We start from the raw sequence: 16,182 nt of genomic DNA, 5'->3' as shown, positions 1-16,182 counted from the left end.
AGCCAGTTGTGCTCGTGCCATGGCGGATTCGCTATTTACATGGCGGAATTTGCAAGCGGAAAGACTGAATGCTTCTCCAGAAAAGAAACGAATCTGCTCATTTGCGAAGTTAACACGTGCAAGCAGACCATCTACGGAACAAGCCAGATTCCACCATATCTTTATGTACACATTAATAATCTTTTACTTTAATTATTTTATTTTTAATATTTGGCATGTTTGTGTGCTGCTGCTGCCGCCCTGTGTTTGTAATAAGAAAAGTGTGCACGGGTTGTTCACCCACCTAAAGCAGCATATGCGCCCTTTAAATAACAAAAGAAAAACTGCTCCATTGACATAAGACCAAAGGGCGCATTTGAAGGCCGATTGCATCACCGCAGCGCGATGAAGGCTGTCCCAATTCAGTTACGCATCGACCGAAGGCCGTATTCGAAGGCTGGTTGCGTCATCGCGGCACGCCGAAGGCTACCCTGATTCAAATGTGACGGCCAAATGCACCCTTTATTTCGCCGAGAAAAAGAGGATACATAAATGGATCCTACCCGATCCTATCCTACCCCATAAGTCATTGCGCTGGTGACGACAGCATTTTTTTTTTTTTTTTAAGCGGCCGAGAGTTCGGTGGTGGACGGCAAATTCACATTTAAACGTAAAAGTAGCCTATTGTTTTCATTAATCAAATAGCCAGAGAAACCAGTGTTAACAGCCAAAAGTTTTTTCTTCTTCTTTTTCATCAACTCATTCATGACCATTGTGTGGCTTTATTTGTCTTGTGGAAACACGAAAACGAAAAAAAAAAAAACAAACAAAAAAAACATTTATGTACATTATTATTCATAATTTATTATTTTATGCAACTTTAAATGTGTTAAATAAAATAATTCATGGCTCTGGACGTTGTTTATTTTTGTAATGGCATCTGAGTGTTTGCAAGGTTGATACATTTAAACTATAGGACTGCCTACTTTAGTGTATTTAATGTAAAACAATGCGTAGTGTTGCTGTCCGTGAGGGGAAAAAGTAGGCTACTTCACATTTAAGTGAATAGCCTATGAAGTAGGCTGTGAAGTTCATTCCCCCACTAGTTATTTTGAAAATTAAAGGAACAAAATGTTGGTATATTGTGACAATATTAACAAATTGTTGTTAACTACAGCTGCGTCCCCCCATAAGTGTGCATCTGAAGCTCTCGGACCGGTCCACGGTTCTTTCTTGTCGCCAACTGCTGGATGACGAGCGGAGTAACATTACCTTGCACTGGACTAATTATATTTAACTGGTTTTAAATATTCAAATAGGGTTGAAAACCTGTATATTTATATTTTACTGTAGGACATGAGAGCAGGGCCCTGCTCCCATGACCTCCATTAATATATATATATATAAAAGACAATATAGCCAATTCTGTCCCCATAGCTGTTTACTCAATTTTATTAAATGAATGATCAGGGTGGCAGCAGTACTCTCGCACTGTTACTTGGCGCCAGGAGCGGTAATCGGGAACACCTGGTTGCGCAATTAGGAAATCCCACGAAGACTACATGGTGCGTCCTTCGAAGGACGAATAGGCTGCATCCTTCGCAGTCCTTTTTTTTCTTATATATCTCATTTACCATTGCGTGCTTCATTTGTTATGTGGAAACGCGCAAACGACATTATAGCCTACATTGTAGCTACATTATTTCTTTATTAGGCCTATTCATTATTTTAATATATTTGATGCAACTTTAAATGTGTACATAAAAGAGAATTCATGGCTCCAGATATTTGATTATTTTTGTAAGGGTCTCTGAGTGTTTGCAAGGTTGATACATTTAAACGATATACTTTTGTGTAGTTTAAAGTAAAATGTTGCTGTCCTGTGAGGGAAAAAGTAGGCTAGGCCTACTTCATATTTGTACATGAATACGAACGCAGTATAAGTTCCTTACATTCTCCCACTGGTTATTTAAAAAATTAAAGTAACAAAATGTTGGTCCATTGTCACAATATTAACAAATTGTTGCTAACTACAACTGCGTCCCATATCAAAGTGCGCACCTGAAGCGCTCAGACCAGTCTAGCCTGCGGAGGATTGTTGTTCTTGTCGCCTAGCAACTGTGACTGACAGCTGTCGACGACGAGCGGGAGTAAGGACGTTTGCACTGGACCTTTTATATCCATCTGCTTTAAAATATTCAAATAGGATTGACAGCCTGTATAAATACATTCATCATGGTCCATTTCTGTAGACAATAAAACGAATAGGCTACCCTACAAAATCGACATGAAGACATGAAAATATAAAACATAAAATATCCATTAAAAATAGCCTATAGCCTAAAACAAAACAAAAATGACAATAGCCAATTCTGTCTCCATAGCTTTTTACTCAATTTTATTAAATGAATGATCAGGGTGGTAGCTGTAGCCTACTCTCGCACTGTTGCTTGGCGTCGCGCCAGGTGCGGTAATAGGGAACACCTGGTTGCGCAATTAGGAATCCCACGAAGGCTACACTCGGTAAGTCCTCCGAAGGCTGGTTAGGCTGGGTCCTTCGAAGGAAGCGTCCTTCGAAGGACGCAGCCTTCACATTGGGACACAGCTAGTGTGTGTACACAACCTCCCTATAACTAGGGTTGGGAACCGAGAACCGGTTCTTTTCCAGAACCGGTTGTGTTTTTGAAAAAATACCGGAACCGTGCAAAATTCCTAAGTTTCGGTTCCGAAAACGGTTCTGATGCCGATGCGATATCATCATGTGGGCGAAGTGCTGGGAGTAGAAGACGCCGTCTTATTCCTAAATGACAAAAACTTCACCACTGAAGTTGCGATTTGCTTTCACACGCGCTGCATTTGTCACACACAGACACACGCACGCTGCGCGCGCCGACCGCCGAGTCACTCTCTAGCCTACATTCAAATCTGTTTGCGCTGAGAGAGAGAGAGCAGTTGTCGATATGAAACTGCTTTACAATCACACAGTCTCAATATTTATTTGTTTCACATATTCAAATGATTTCCGTTACAGAATTAGTGAGATTATAGTTTGAGTAAACATTGACGGTAGTGATCAAAACAGATGCAGTCCGTATATTTTTTGTGTTCAGAATTTACAAAATATATACAATGAGCGAGTGCATCATAATGTTTTTTTTTCAAACCGTGTTTTTGTCTTATCTTGAATCACTACGTAAAGCCTGTAATAAGCGTTAATACTCGGACTTCTTTAGACTGGCCGGCGGATCGCAGCTGCTGCGGAGTAGCCCAATGCCTGCGTGACTCGTCATGGACATAAACAGAGAGAAGTAGCTCCGGCAACAATGTTCTTCCGCAAGACGCATGCAGTTCTGTTTATTAACTGCTAGAGCGCCGATTTATCCAGTAATGAAATAAGTAAAGTCTTTATGAATCAATCATTCAAAACGTTTAAAAAAATAATCTGTTCTACACACATATGTGTGTTAAAGCATATACTAATACTATTCCTTCTGAGAGGGTATTCTTCACTGTTGGAGATACAATAAAGGAGAGGTCTAAATTATTATAGAGAATGCAGAATTTTTTAATTTCCTTTATATATAATTTATTTTTTTTTTTTGCAAAGATTGCTTAATAATATTTTGAGTTTGTTTACATTACCAGTCTGTTAAACTAATTTGTCATGTACTATAAGAAATAAACACAAAAAGGATTGTGGATTTTTCTCTTACTAATATTTTTAATTGAATGGGAACCGGAACCGGAACCGGAATCGTTTGGCGGAACCGGAATCGGAACCGGAACCGGAAAATTTCTCACGATTCCCAACCCTACCTATAACAATATAAATTCCCCCAGTGCTTTAAAAAAAAAAAAAAATCCCCATAAATCATAAGCACTGTCTCAGAACAAGCTGTTCTCAGATTCGGGCCAATGTGACATACTTTTGCACAAGCTCCGCCCACGACCGTTGACTGACACTGCAGGTGTAGCGTAGACCTGCCCTGAGTGAGCTGTACACAGTCCGCCATTGTTTTGACGCCGGAGAAGCTGTAGACAAGAATGTCTCCTAAGCAATTGAGGTGTTTTGTTGTTGGATGTACGAATGAACATACTGTAACAGTATTCATTTACTCTCGTTATTACTTGAGAAAGGATCTGTACCAACTGTTCCTGATCCAGCTTACAGACTCCGGATCGATAGTGATCGATACACAGCAAAAATGAAAATGAGAATGAGAAGGAATAAAGAAAGGGAGAGAGAGAGTTTATGGATAAGACTTTAATGTGCACTTATACAGTGTATATACAGCTCTTACGGTGATTTTATGGACTCACACTTCATCTTTTGTGTGATGTACAATAAACTTTTTGGCCATCATTTGGACAAGGTCCACTACAGCTTGTATCAATAGTGGATAAAAGCAGATGACAAATATGTTATAACCGTAATTAAACTAAACTATATCTGTTCTATCTCTATAATGCATATTATTCCGTAGCTTTGTGGTCATTTTTGTCCAATAATGGGTCGAAATGAACACCGTTACTGAGAGTTTCAGTTTTCATTATCATTCCGTGAGATGAGATTGTCCTGCCATTGAGTAAGCGTGAGCTTGTGAAGCTCCACTCTCTGTGCCGGCATTTGCATTTAAAGGAACACACACTAAAACGGCATGTTTTTCTGATCCCCAAAAGTGACAATTTAAACATTCTGTAAAAAATTATGTTGTGTATTTTGAGCTAAAAATTCACATACACACTCTGGGAACATCAGAGACTTATTTTACATCTTGTGAAAAGGGGCATAATAGGTGCCCTTTAACTAATGTTAACAAATGAGACCTTGTTGTAAAGTGCTACCATAATATTTTTGATAAACTGGTCATATTGTAATTAGCTTATTTTGAACATAATAACAGTCGATGGGAGGTCCTCACTAAGACACACACACGTTACAAAATTAGGGTTAGCCGTGTGTTACTGCTGTTCTACCTTTGACACACTTCACACTCAAATTAACATCAGCAGCAACGTGTTCCCAGATAACATGCATTACCACTGCATAATATGTAGGTCAGAGAAAGAGACAGAAAGAGAGAGAGAGAGAGAGAGAGAGAGAGAGAGAGAGAGAGAGAGAGAGAGAGAGAGAGAGAGAGAGAGAGAGAGAGAAAGAGAGTAATGCTATGAAAACTAAGGTGGAGGACAAACGGTCACTAACATACACACAAAGACACCCATACATTGTTTTTCTGTAATTTTACAGCAACAAAAGTAGAACTCCATGATTTATGTTTATGCCAGGCAAAATGGCACTAAACTGATGGTGTGCATTTATTTTTGTGTGCATATCCACCTTTTCATATACAACAGTGTTTTCATGCCATGTAAGAAAAAAAAAATCAATCTAATAACTATAAATAAATTTTCCGATAATGAATTGCTAATGACTTTATTCTCATAATTTTTTCACAATTGTAAAATACACTCACCTAAAGGATTATTAGGAACACCATACTAATACTGTGTTTGACCCCCTTTTGCCTATAGAACTGCCTTACTTCTACGTGCCATTAAGCATTCTTTAGAAATGTTGGATCATATTGATAGGATAGCATCTTGCAGTTGATGGAGATTTGTGGGATGCACATCTCCCGTTCCACCACATCCCAAAGATGCACAATTGGGTTGAGATCTGGTGACTGTGGGGTCCATTTTACTACAGTGAACTCATTGTCATGTTCAAGAAACCAATTTGAAATGATTCAAGCTTTGTGACATGGTGCATTATCCTGCTGGAAGTAGCCATCAGAGGATGGGTACATGGTGGTCATAAAGGGATGGACATGGTCAGAAACAATGCTCAGGTTGGCTGTGCATTTAAACGATGCCCAATTGGCATTAAGGGGCCTAAGGTGTACCAAGAAAACATCTCCCACACCATAACACCACCCCCAGCAGCCTGCAGAGTGGTAACAAGACATGATGGATCCATGTTCTCATTCTGTTTACACCAAATTCTGACTCTACCATCTGAATGTCTCAACAGAAATCGAGACTCATCAGACCAGGCAACATTTTTCCATTCTTCAACTGTCTAATTTTGGTGAGCTCTTGCAAATTGTAGCCTCTTTTTCCTATTTATAATGGAGATGAGTGGTACCCGGTTCTGCTGTTGTAGCCCATCCAAATCAAGGTTGCGTGTGTTGTGGCTTCACAAATGCTTTACTGCATACCTCAGTTGTAACGAGTGGTTATTTCAGTCAAAGTTGTTTTTCTATCAGTTTCAATCTGTCGACCCATTCTCCTCTGAATTCTAGCATCAAAAAGGCATTTTTCGCCCATAGAACTGCCGCATACTGGATGTTTTTCCCTTTTCACACCATTCTTTGTAAAACCTATAAATGGTTGTGCGTGAAAATCCCAGTAACTGAGCAGATTGTGAAATACTCAGACCGGCCGTCTGGCACCAACCATGCAATGCTCAAAATTGCTTAAATCACTTTTCTTTCCCATTCTGACATTTAGTTTGGAGTTCAGGAGACTGTCTTGACCAGGACCACACCCCTAAAAGCATTGAAGCAACTGCCATGTGATTGGTTGATTAGATAATTGCATTAATGAGAAATTGAACAGGTGTTCCTAATAATCCTTTAGGTGAATGTTTTATTACTTAAAAAGTCGTATTGCTTTAACTTAATTCTCATAATAAGAGGAGTTTACCAAACAGACTTTCGCAGCCACATTCATATGCATTTAAAGGTTTTCAAACAGCCATTCAATTCATATTCGCTATTGATGTTTATCAAAAAGCCAGGTCCAGATTCTTGCTCAGCTATTTACTGTCGCTTAAAAAAAAAAAAAAAAAAAATACTGTTTGTAACAACAGTATCTCCAGAGACATGGCTAAAAGTGTGATGAACAGATAGGACAATGGAAAAAAGATTCTACCAACTCTCTTAAATATACAGTATATATATATATATATATATATATATATATATATACAGGGGTTAAAGTGGGCCGGAACGGTCCGGAACTGCGTTCCGGCACCTCAGATAAATAAATAAATAAATAGATTCATTAATCTCAATGAATCTTGCTTCTCCCGATATGGACCAACTTCCCTTCCTCCCCGCTGAACGCGAGCAAATAAACACATAAAGTATAAACTATATAAAGTATAAACTGTATAAAGTATAAACTATATAAAGTATAAACGCCTCGTCCGTTTGGAGAGGTGCGCGCGGAGCCTCGCGCTCATGCGGACGCGTCGAGTGTATACACAAGGCTTTACAAATGCTTGAAATGCACAAATGCTTGAAATGCATTAACTTGTTTAAGATAATGATTCATAAAACATATAATTATCAGTTAAGCCTATTTACTTCACTGACACAGACGAAAATAAAATACTATCAGTCAAAGTTCAGGGGGTTTAGGAGTTTATGAGGGGAAGAAATAGGGCAGGATATGGAGACTGAGAAAAAGAAAGATGTAGATGAGAAGAGAGCAGGCTATTGACAAAATAATCGAATGCCCACTGAAATGGTTTTAAAGCTATTTATTATCTTCTTTATTGGCCTTTAAAAGTCTTAAATTGCACATAATTTGGTCAGAGAAATCAAAATTTTCTTGGGGGTGGCCCCGAACCCCAATTTTTGTCCCAGTGTTAAGCAATTTTAACATAGTATTGTCATTAAATCAGTGTAGATGGGCCAAATTAAACCATTAAAATATCAAGTAAATAAGTGACAGGCTACTTGGTGTCACAGCGACACCCCAAAAGTATTGCTATACCACGATACTCAATATGTTGTCCCACGGTGAGTCATTTTTCTCTGTTGCACCTACACAAAATTTGAGAGTTCCCCCACCTGACAAATCCCACTTTAACCTCTGTATATCATTATAGTTGTGGTGTGAAAATTTAGAACGATTTTTAAAACTATATCTTTATCACTATAGTTATCGTCCTTGGTGTGAACAGGCCTTAACTGATGTTAATCGCACTGAATTTTCTCTATAAACTTCGTCTTGGTGTAAACAGTCTGGTTAGGTGGGAACATTATTCTACTGGTTTAATAGAATAGAGATACAGTATAGAGGGTCTGCTTTTGTATGTGTGGAGAAGTCCGATATTAGAAAAAAAAAAACTCCTTGTGGCTGCCTTTACGGCATGACTATTAAAGACTTTTAAAGATTTGCTTAAGGAGACAATTCTGCCTCCCACTGTCATGTCATGCCACTATGGTCTGAGTATGTGGGGTCGAGAAAAACCAGAGGGTCAGAAAGAAAAAATACTGTGACTGTGTGTCTGAGAATGTCACAGCAGATGAAGGGCCCTATTTTAATGATCTGAAACACAAGAATCAAGCACGAAGCACAAGTAACTTTGTGGGCGGGTCTTGGCCGCTGTTGCTAATTTACCGGCGGGATAAATGACTCTTGTGCCCTAAAAAAAATGTTTAAAAGGGGTGGTCTGAAATAGCTTCATTGTTCATAGGTGTGGTTTGGGCGTAACGTAAAATGTCAATGTCAATGTCAAGTTTATTTGTATAGCACTACTAACTACAACACCAGTTGTCCAGAGTGCTTCACATCAAATACAAAAGACACATGAACAGAGAGAAAAAAAACAAAAAAAAAAAAACAGCATACAATATATTACATCATTAGTCATATGCTAAATCAAAAAGATAGGTTTTTAATCTTGATTTAAAAACAGGCAAGGAAGGAGCTAATCTAATATTAAAAGGTAGCGCATTCCACAGTTTTGGCGCAGTTTTTTTTTTTACTGATAACAGCCATAGTGCCTTATTATTATAATAACTGAGTAGTTTATCGATTAATATTAAGAACTTGACATAAAATCAATTATAGGGGGAAATATTGCACGACCGGTGCTGTTTGAATGGGCATATGATTCTTCTGTGCTCCATGGCGTTTACATGAGCCCCTTTTGTTTGATTTAAGAATAAGTCAAAATTGATGACTTGTGATTAATCAGTAGCTATCTAAGAGCAGCATCCATGTTATATGGGTTGCGTTTTAAACATTTGAATTGTCACCTGTTATGCCTACAAAATGAGGAAACGCGAATGTAAACCGCTGAGTCACATTTCAAACTGATCAATATGCTTGCGTAGGAGTTTGTGAAATGTGCGCTGGTTTCTCTCCGCGTTCTGCGCTGGTGTGCGAGTCTCATCGACAATAAAACCAAGCCAAACGCAAGCTATCAGCCCTATCCACCGCATGTTATTAATAGTGGATATACTTTCACGCGCTTTCATGTCCATTGTCCAAGTATCTGCTATCAGACCCGTTGAAGACAGTTTCTGTTCATGTGTGCTATGTTAGTTAACCCTATTTAGCCTACCCTACATAGGCTACAGTTAAAGGCTATAAAGGCTACCTTTAGGGTGATACAAATGACTTAAAATGTGATATTGCCTGCACAGCTCTTGCGTTTCGTTTGGTCAAACACCACAAGGTGTCACTGTGGCCTCAAAGCTTCAGCACTGCCACTCTGAGGTCGATTGCTTATGTCTGTGTTAAAACACGCCCCCCTCATAAACATACGGAGAAAGAAATGTTGGAATAAATAAATGTGGAAATAATTAAATGTGGAAATAATTAAATGTGGAAATAAATAAATGTGAAAATAAATAAATGTAGACATAAAAACATAAATACATGAATGAATGTGGAAATAAATAAAAGTGGAAATAAATAAATGAATAAATGTATAAATAAATAAATAACTAAATGTGTGAAAAATACAATTATACATAAATATGGATATAAAAGTATAAATACTCATTTATTTGTACTTTTTTACATTTCTTCATATATTTATTTGTATATTTATTTTTGTATTTTTGCTTTTTTATATTTCTTCATTTATTTATTTATGTATATATTTATTTTTAATTAAGTCAGCTTTGGCATTCCATACATAAGCGGAAAAAAAAAAATTGTAATTTTATTACAAGTATCTAATTCTGGAATTGGAATTGATTTAACGATAACCGACCCTAGTTGGCGCTTGTATTTGCTGATTAAACATATTAATTTAGCATTCGTTATATGTGAAAAATAACGAACCATGGAACGAGTCCATGGAAAAACTTCATCAAATGGGTGGTAGCAAATGTCAGAAAAAATGTCAAAAGGGAGACGTTACAGCTGTTTATATATTCTTGAGTAATAATTGAAAGGATTAGATTAACTAGCTCTTCCAAAACATCGTTTTATAATTCAATTAAATATTTATGGATAAAATCAGTGGAATGTAGTCGTTTTTTTTATTACATATAAAAAAGAGCTTCAGATACAGCTTCAATCAACAAACCACTGTTAAGCAACCCAAAGAGACGGGCTCAAGGGCTCAAAACACAATAGGTTCAAGTCCTCTCAACACTTACATTCAAGTCACATTTACATTCAGCAATAGCTGTGAATCTGGCAGGACTGGTACTGCCCGGAGGACTGCCCTGGCACTCACCTCTGGAGCGATGTAGTCTGGTGTTCCACAAAATGTACGGGTGGACACACCCTCCACAATGTTCTCCTTGCACATACCAAAGTCTGCAATCTTAATATGACCCTCTGCATCCAGCATGACGTTATCTAATTTCAGATCCCTGAAAGAGATAAAAATAACACGGCAGTACATTAACATAGAGAGGGTGTTACTGAAAATGGGAGAAAGGGGATACAGACAAAAAACACTGATGTTTGTCTTGCTGTCTATAAAAAAAAAAATCTCCCCCAGCACATGAGCACAATTCAAATTTAGTTCATTTTAAATTCATGTAAAAGCAATTTTACTGTGGGGGTTTCTGAAGGACTCTGTCTCTTTCATTCCGGCTGACGTCAGTTCATGTGTTCGCTCTATTTCCCTAGGCCAATTTGATTGCTCAAAGAAAAACAAACCAAATAACTAGGTTTAGCACCTAAAGAGAGTCAGAATTAAGTGAAATCCTGGTTGAAGGTTTGAGCTAAATAGAAATTTGTTTTTTATGTTATTTGAACTGAGTCAAGGCAATATTTGGCACAATTCACAAATACGGTATGATGGCCTTTTTCTTTTTTTTTTTCTTTTTTAATAAATCATAGAGACAAAAATGACCTTTATACTGTATCTAACAACTAAAATCACACACTGTTCAGTTCATTGCTGTAAAAATATACTTTTTAATTATTATCTAACCCACATTTTACACATTTAAATCATCATTTCATTTTCATTAAAATTGCGATCTCCCCAAAATGACATTATTTGGAATCTTTCCACAGCATTTTGGGAAGACAGGTAAATTGTAAAAGATCTGTCCCTTACTGACATTACATTATACATTTTGTCTGTTAAATTTTTGCTACCCTTATTCGATATTTACTGCTAGCAAATAGCAAAATCAGGGTTTTAAGGCTAAGGACCTCACTGACCATTTGACAGACAAACATATAAAAGCTTCAGGCCTTTTTTTTACCCCTGTCGAATAAATGACAATTATTGGCTTAAAAATGACTGCAGCCAATCTGCCGATTACAGCCAATTAGCTTACATTTTGAAACTATTGACTGAAATATCTGAATGTGGATTTGAATGTGCATTGTATGTGTTCACCTGTATATGATTCCTTTCTTGTGCAAGAAAAAAAGCCCAACAGCAATCTCTGCAGCATAGAACCTGCAACAACAAGCAACATAGTTTACTTCAATTCGCCTTAACAAACACACTTATCTGCTCAAACCAAGAATTTCAGATATGGTATGCACATGTATAAATACAATAAGAGAGTTGCTTACACTGCCTGTGGCTCCTTAAATTTGCCTACTTGCTGGATGTGGTACATAAGATCGCCACCATTAACATACTCCATCACGAAATACAGACGGTCCTATGACAAAATCACATCAAAATCAACTACATATATGACCATTTGAGCTTATAAAACTTTGTAATTGTTATTATTATTATTTTTTTTAAATAAGCGATCGTTTCACTTGGTAAGACCAGTTTTCATCGTCTGGAATCGTTTAAAGCCCTTTTGAACAGTTTGCAGTTTGCACTGAAACTGTGTTTTGGACCTTGAACCGTTTGGTTCCTAGTAAAGTGCATTCTATGGAGAAAAGTCCTGGAATGTTTTTCTTCAAAAACCTTAATTTTTTTTCGACTGAAGAAAGAATGACATGGATATCTTGGATGACATGGGGGTGAGTAAATTATCAGCAAAAGTTTCTTCAAAAGTGAACTATTCCTTTAAGCTTTTTTTTTTTTTCTTTTACAGTAAGTATTGTAACCAAGTATTACATTCACAAATTGGGAATACCACAAAAAAGTTTTTTGTGATGATGGTGTTGTTACATTTAAAATATGAAAAAATAAATAAATAAATAAATAAAATAAAACAGTAGAAAACAAAACAAAACTATAGATTTCTAAAAAGTTCAATTGCTATTTAAAATTTATGTTTACATAAATCCCCTTTTGTATTTTTAATACACAGTATGTAGCATTCTGTATTATGCATTTGCTCCACATCTTTACATTTCGTACTCATGAAAATATAAAATCCCCCACAAAAATCCTGCGCAGCTTTGTAGAGAGTTTCAAAATACTAAGACTATATTTATTAAGTAAAGTAATGTACATGTGTGTTCGTTCCTGTTGGTTGTTTTTAAAATAGACTTATTTTTTAATCATTCTGTTCTATATATTAAACCTTGCAAACCGAATATATATATATATATATATATATATATATATATATGAAGAGTTCAGATGCAAGAGCCTCTAAGTGCCATTTGAAATTTTCTTCTAGAATGATCATTTTTAGCAAGCTTGTACATTTAAGTTCAGTGATTTCACTTAAATGGCAATGATAATTACCTATTAATTGTTATTTAAGTGAAATTACTGAACTTAAATATACAAGTTTGATAAAAATCATCATTAAAGAAGAAAATTTCAAATGGCATTTAGAGGCCATTTATATATATATACGTATATAACATAGAAAATATAAAATCCACAACAAATACCCTTTACAGCTTTGTAGAGAGTTTCAAAATACCACAATATGCACCAAATATTCCACCAAATGCATAAATAATAATTCAAGGAAGAGATTCTCACCACAGTCTGAAAGCAGGAGTGGAGATAGGTGAGGAATGGAGGTTTGTCCTGCTGAGCTAGAACTCGTTTTTCCACCATGGTGCATTCGACATCATCATCCTGGATGACCACATCCTTCTTCAGGATCTTTATAGCATATAGTTCATCAGAAGACTTCATCTCAGCAAGTATCACCTGAGTATGGAGATATCAAAAGCTCAAACTGTGAGTGAGGGTCATTAGAAAGAAACCAAACCATTGAAACCAAACCATTTTCACAAAATACTAAAAATAAAAATCTTTGTCATGAGCCATTTTGAAAACATTTTCAGAAAGGGTAGGCCATGAAATGCAACACCTAAAATCAAACAGAATAAAAATGACTAAATAAATATGCAGGTATACAGTTAATATGGATAAATATATATTGGTAATGAAAAAAAAATCATAGGAAAATAGAAAAAAAGCATCTGTGCATCATAAAAAAAAAACAAAAAAAACAACAACAACAATTAAATAGCCTTATAAATAATAATATTTACCAATGACTGAATTTGCAAATAGAAAGGGAGAGTCAATCATATGGTGGTGCGTAAAGAGTGGTGTGCAATTAGTAATTAACCTAATAATGGGGAAGTGGTGGTAAACTCACCTTTCCAAAACTGCCTTTCCCCAATACTGCCAAGAAATTGAAGTCTGTGAGCTTGACTCTATCTATACTGCTGGAAGGTAAACTGGCCCCACTTTCATCGAAAGGGGAGATGGCTTTTTTGGACGGACCCAATTTGGCTTTCTGCACACAGACAAACAATAACCTTAAAAAAAACAAAAACAAAAACAAGCCCGTGCTAAAGGCAAAATTCAGATTCTTGAAAAATTCCCATAATGCATTTGGGATCCCATATGCAAGTGAGATGCTGGAACATGTTTTCATGTTTTCTGTAATTTATAAGGTGTAAATAGACCTTAGTCTTGGTAGAATCCATTTAAAAATGCATCAATTTTCTTTTCTTTTCTTTTTTTTTGTCTGTTTAATGGGTTGATTTAATTATGTCTAAGTTTCATATCATGTTCATTAGAGTTGGCCACCAGGAATTGTTTTCTAAAAACACATTTTCAATGTTGCGTTGAATAATCATGATAATAATAATAATAATAATAATAATAAAACATTTCAACCCATTGAACAGATTTAATGGCTAAGCCTTTTTGTAAAAAAAAAAAAAAAAAAAAATATTGTGTCTGTCTACCCTGACTAAGGCCCATTAAGCTTTAAGAGATGCAGTCCAATAAAGCATAATCCACTCTTAGCAGCAGCATCTTCCTACCTATGTCCTATAACACAATCCATACACGACAAGGCTCATTCAAAATCTGCCTTCATCGTTAATTCTGGTAGTGTCCATGCGGTTTCCTAAGGCAGATGAAATTCTTTCCATAAAAGCATGCAGAAGTCAGAGAGCAGGCTAAATTTCTCTTCCAAGCCGCCGGACTTTCTTTTTTATTTATTTATTTTTTTACAAATTACTATTTACAAACTAAATATATGCCTGTTTCTTTTTTTTTTTTTTGTCTGAACCTTCCAACTTAATGTTTTTAATTCTAGTGTTTTGACAGTGCCAGTAATACAATGCGACAGTCATATATTTTGTGAAGATCTTTGAGAAATAGCCACTCACTGGACTTAGTCCAGTTTAGGGCATAGCTGTGGTGACATGTGAGTCATCTAAACAAAATAAGCTCTAAAGTTTGGTTGTGAGGAAGTTGTAGCCAGCCATGAGTCCAATGAGATTGTGGTGAATATACGGACAACATCTGTAAAGCAAGTTTGTAACGGCTACAGAGAAACCCTTGAAACAGCTATAGGATGTTGAGTTGACTTGGAGGTTAGAAATTATATAATACAAATGTCAGCGTATCAGGTGCCTTGGAGTGTATTGAATTGCTTAGGTTGTGTATAGAAGCACTTAAGGGCACTCAGTAGACCCTGAGGCACAAGGTGGCGATATTCATGACAAAGCAAGTTTTATGAAGCAGTGGATTTGTCCCAACATTAGATCAAGATTGTAAGAAGGTAGCTGCTGTCAGAGGAAAGGTGCTTATTAAGGCAGCCAACACAGTGATAGTGCTAACCTTGAACTCCAGCTGCATTTTTTTTACACCTTACATCTTCACATTCTTCACTATTTCATCCTAGATAACCTTTGTGAATTTTAAGACGTGGTTGCTCTCTATATTGTCAAAAAATGCATGTTCATTAAAACATTTTGGACACTGGATGCTGGAAGATGTGTGAAAGTCTGAAGGGCTTGTTTAACCATCTAATGGTCTTTGGTCATTTTAGGCCCAATTTTTTTAATTTTCTAAATTTCAATGAATGGTACAAAACTTAGTTACACTTGTGATATTTAAAAAAAAAAAATAGTTACACTTAGTAACACCTAGTAAAACAAAACGTTATTTTGGGTAAAATCTAGAAATCAACCAAAATTTAGTAGACTTTGATAATTCAGCAAAACTCATATGTAACCATAGTTTCCCTTAAGAGGGAACAAAACACTACATCTAAACACTGCGGGAATGCCCCTGCTTGATCGCGTCATGAAGCATTTCGACATAGTGTTTTGTTTAGTAGACTTTGATAATTCAACAAAACTCTGCAAACAGAATGTCTCGGTTGAAAAAAGTCGATCACGGGCATGCCTAGAGTATGGCAGGGCGACGCAACGTCTCGTTTCCTCTTCAGGGAACCAGGGTTACATACATAACTGAGATGTTCCCTTTCAAGAGAACTCGAGCTGCGTCAAAATGCTGGGGGAACGCTAATACACACATCGCCATAAGAGCAAATATTGTGAGTGAAGAGCACACATTCGGACCAAAGCACCTGCGCCCCTGGAATCTTAAGTCAAGATCGTATAACCTCACGAATGTGTGTGGTGAGTAGGGTTTGGTATCGTTTGAATTTGAACGATTCTGATTCCGATTCCGATTCCTTGTTTCGATTCCGGTTCCTAAAGATTTTCGATTCCGATTCTTTTAAGAGGCAGGGTCAAAAAAGTTTAGCTAACCTTGCTAACCAACAGTCTTTCTGAAGG

At 36.6% G+C, this 16,182-nt stretch overlaps 1 protein-coding gene across 1 annotated transcript in view; it reads right to left on the bottom strand.

Moving 5' to 3' along the window:
• Positions 1–16,182, bottom strand: part of prkcaa (protein kinase C, alpha, a) — a 163,027-nt gene that overhangs the window by 31,100 nt on the left and 115,745 nt on the right. The window contains exons 9-13 of the mRNA XM_039655426.2: positions 13,737–13,877; positions 13,106–13,279; positions 11,776–11,867; positions 11,594–11,656; positions 10,469–10,607 (exon numbers count right to left, since the gene is read on the bottom strand). Coding sequence (XP_039511360.2) covers positions 10,469–10,607; positions 11,594–11,656; positions 11,776–11,867; positions 13,106–13,279; positions 13,737–13,877 — 609 coding nt within the window. The remainder of the gene's footprint in view (positions 1–10,468; positions 10,608–11,593; positions 11,657–11,775; positions 11,868–13,105; positions 13,280–13,736; positions 13,878–16,182) is intronic.

This window comes from Pimephales promelas, chromosome 8, assembly GCF_988280905.1.
Source record: "Pimephales promelas chromosome 8, fPimPro1.hap1.1, whole genome shotgun sequence".
NCBI classification, from domain to species: domain Eukaryota; kingdom Metazoa; phylum Chordata; class Actinopteri; order Cypriniformes; family Leuciscidae; genus Pimephales; species Pimephales promelas.
This window is presented reverse-complemented; position numbering and strand designations above follow the sequence as displayed.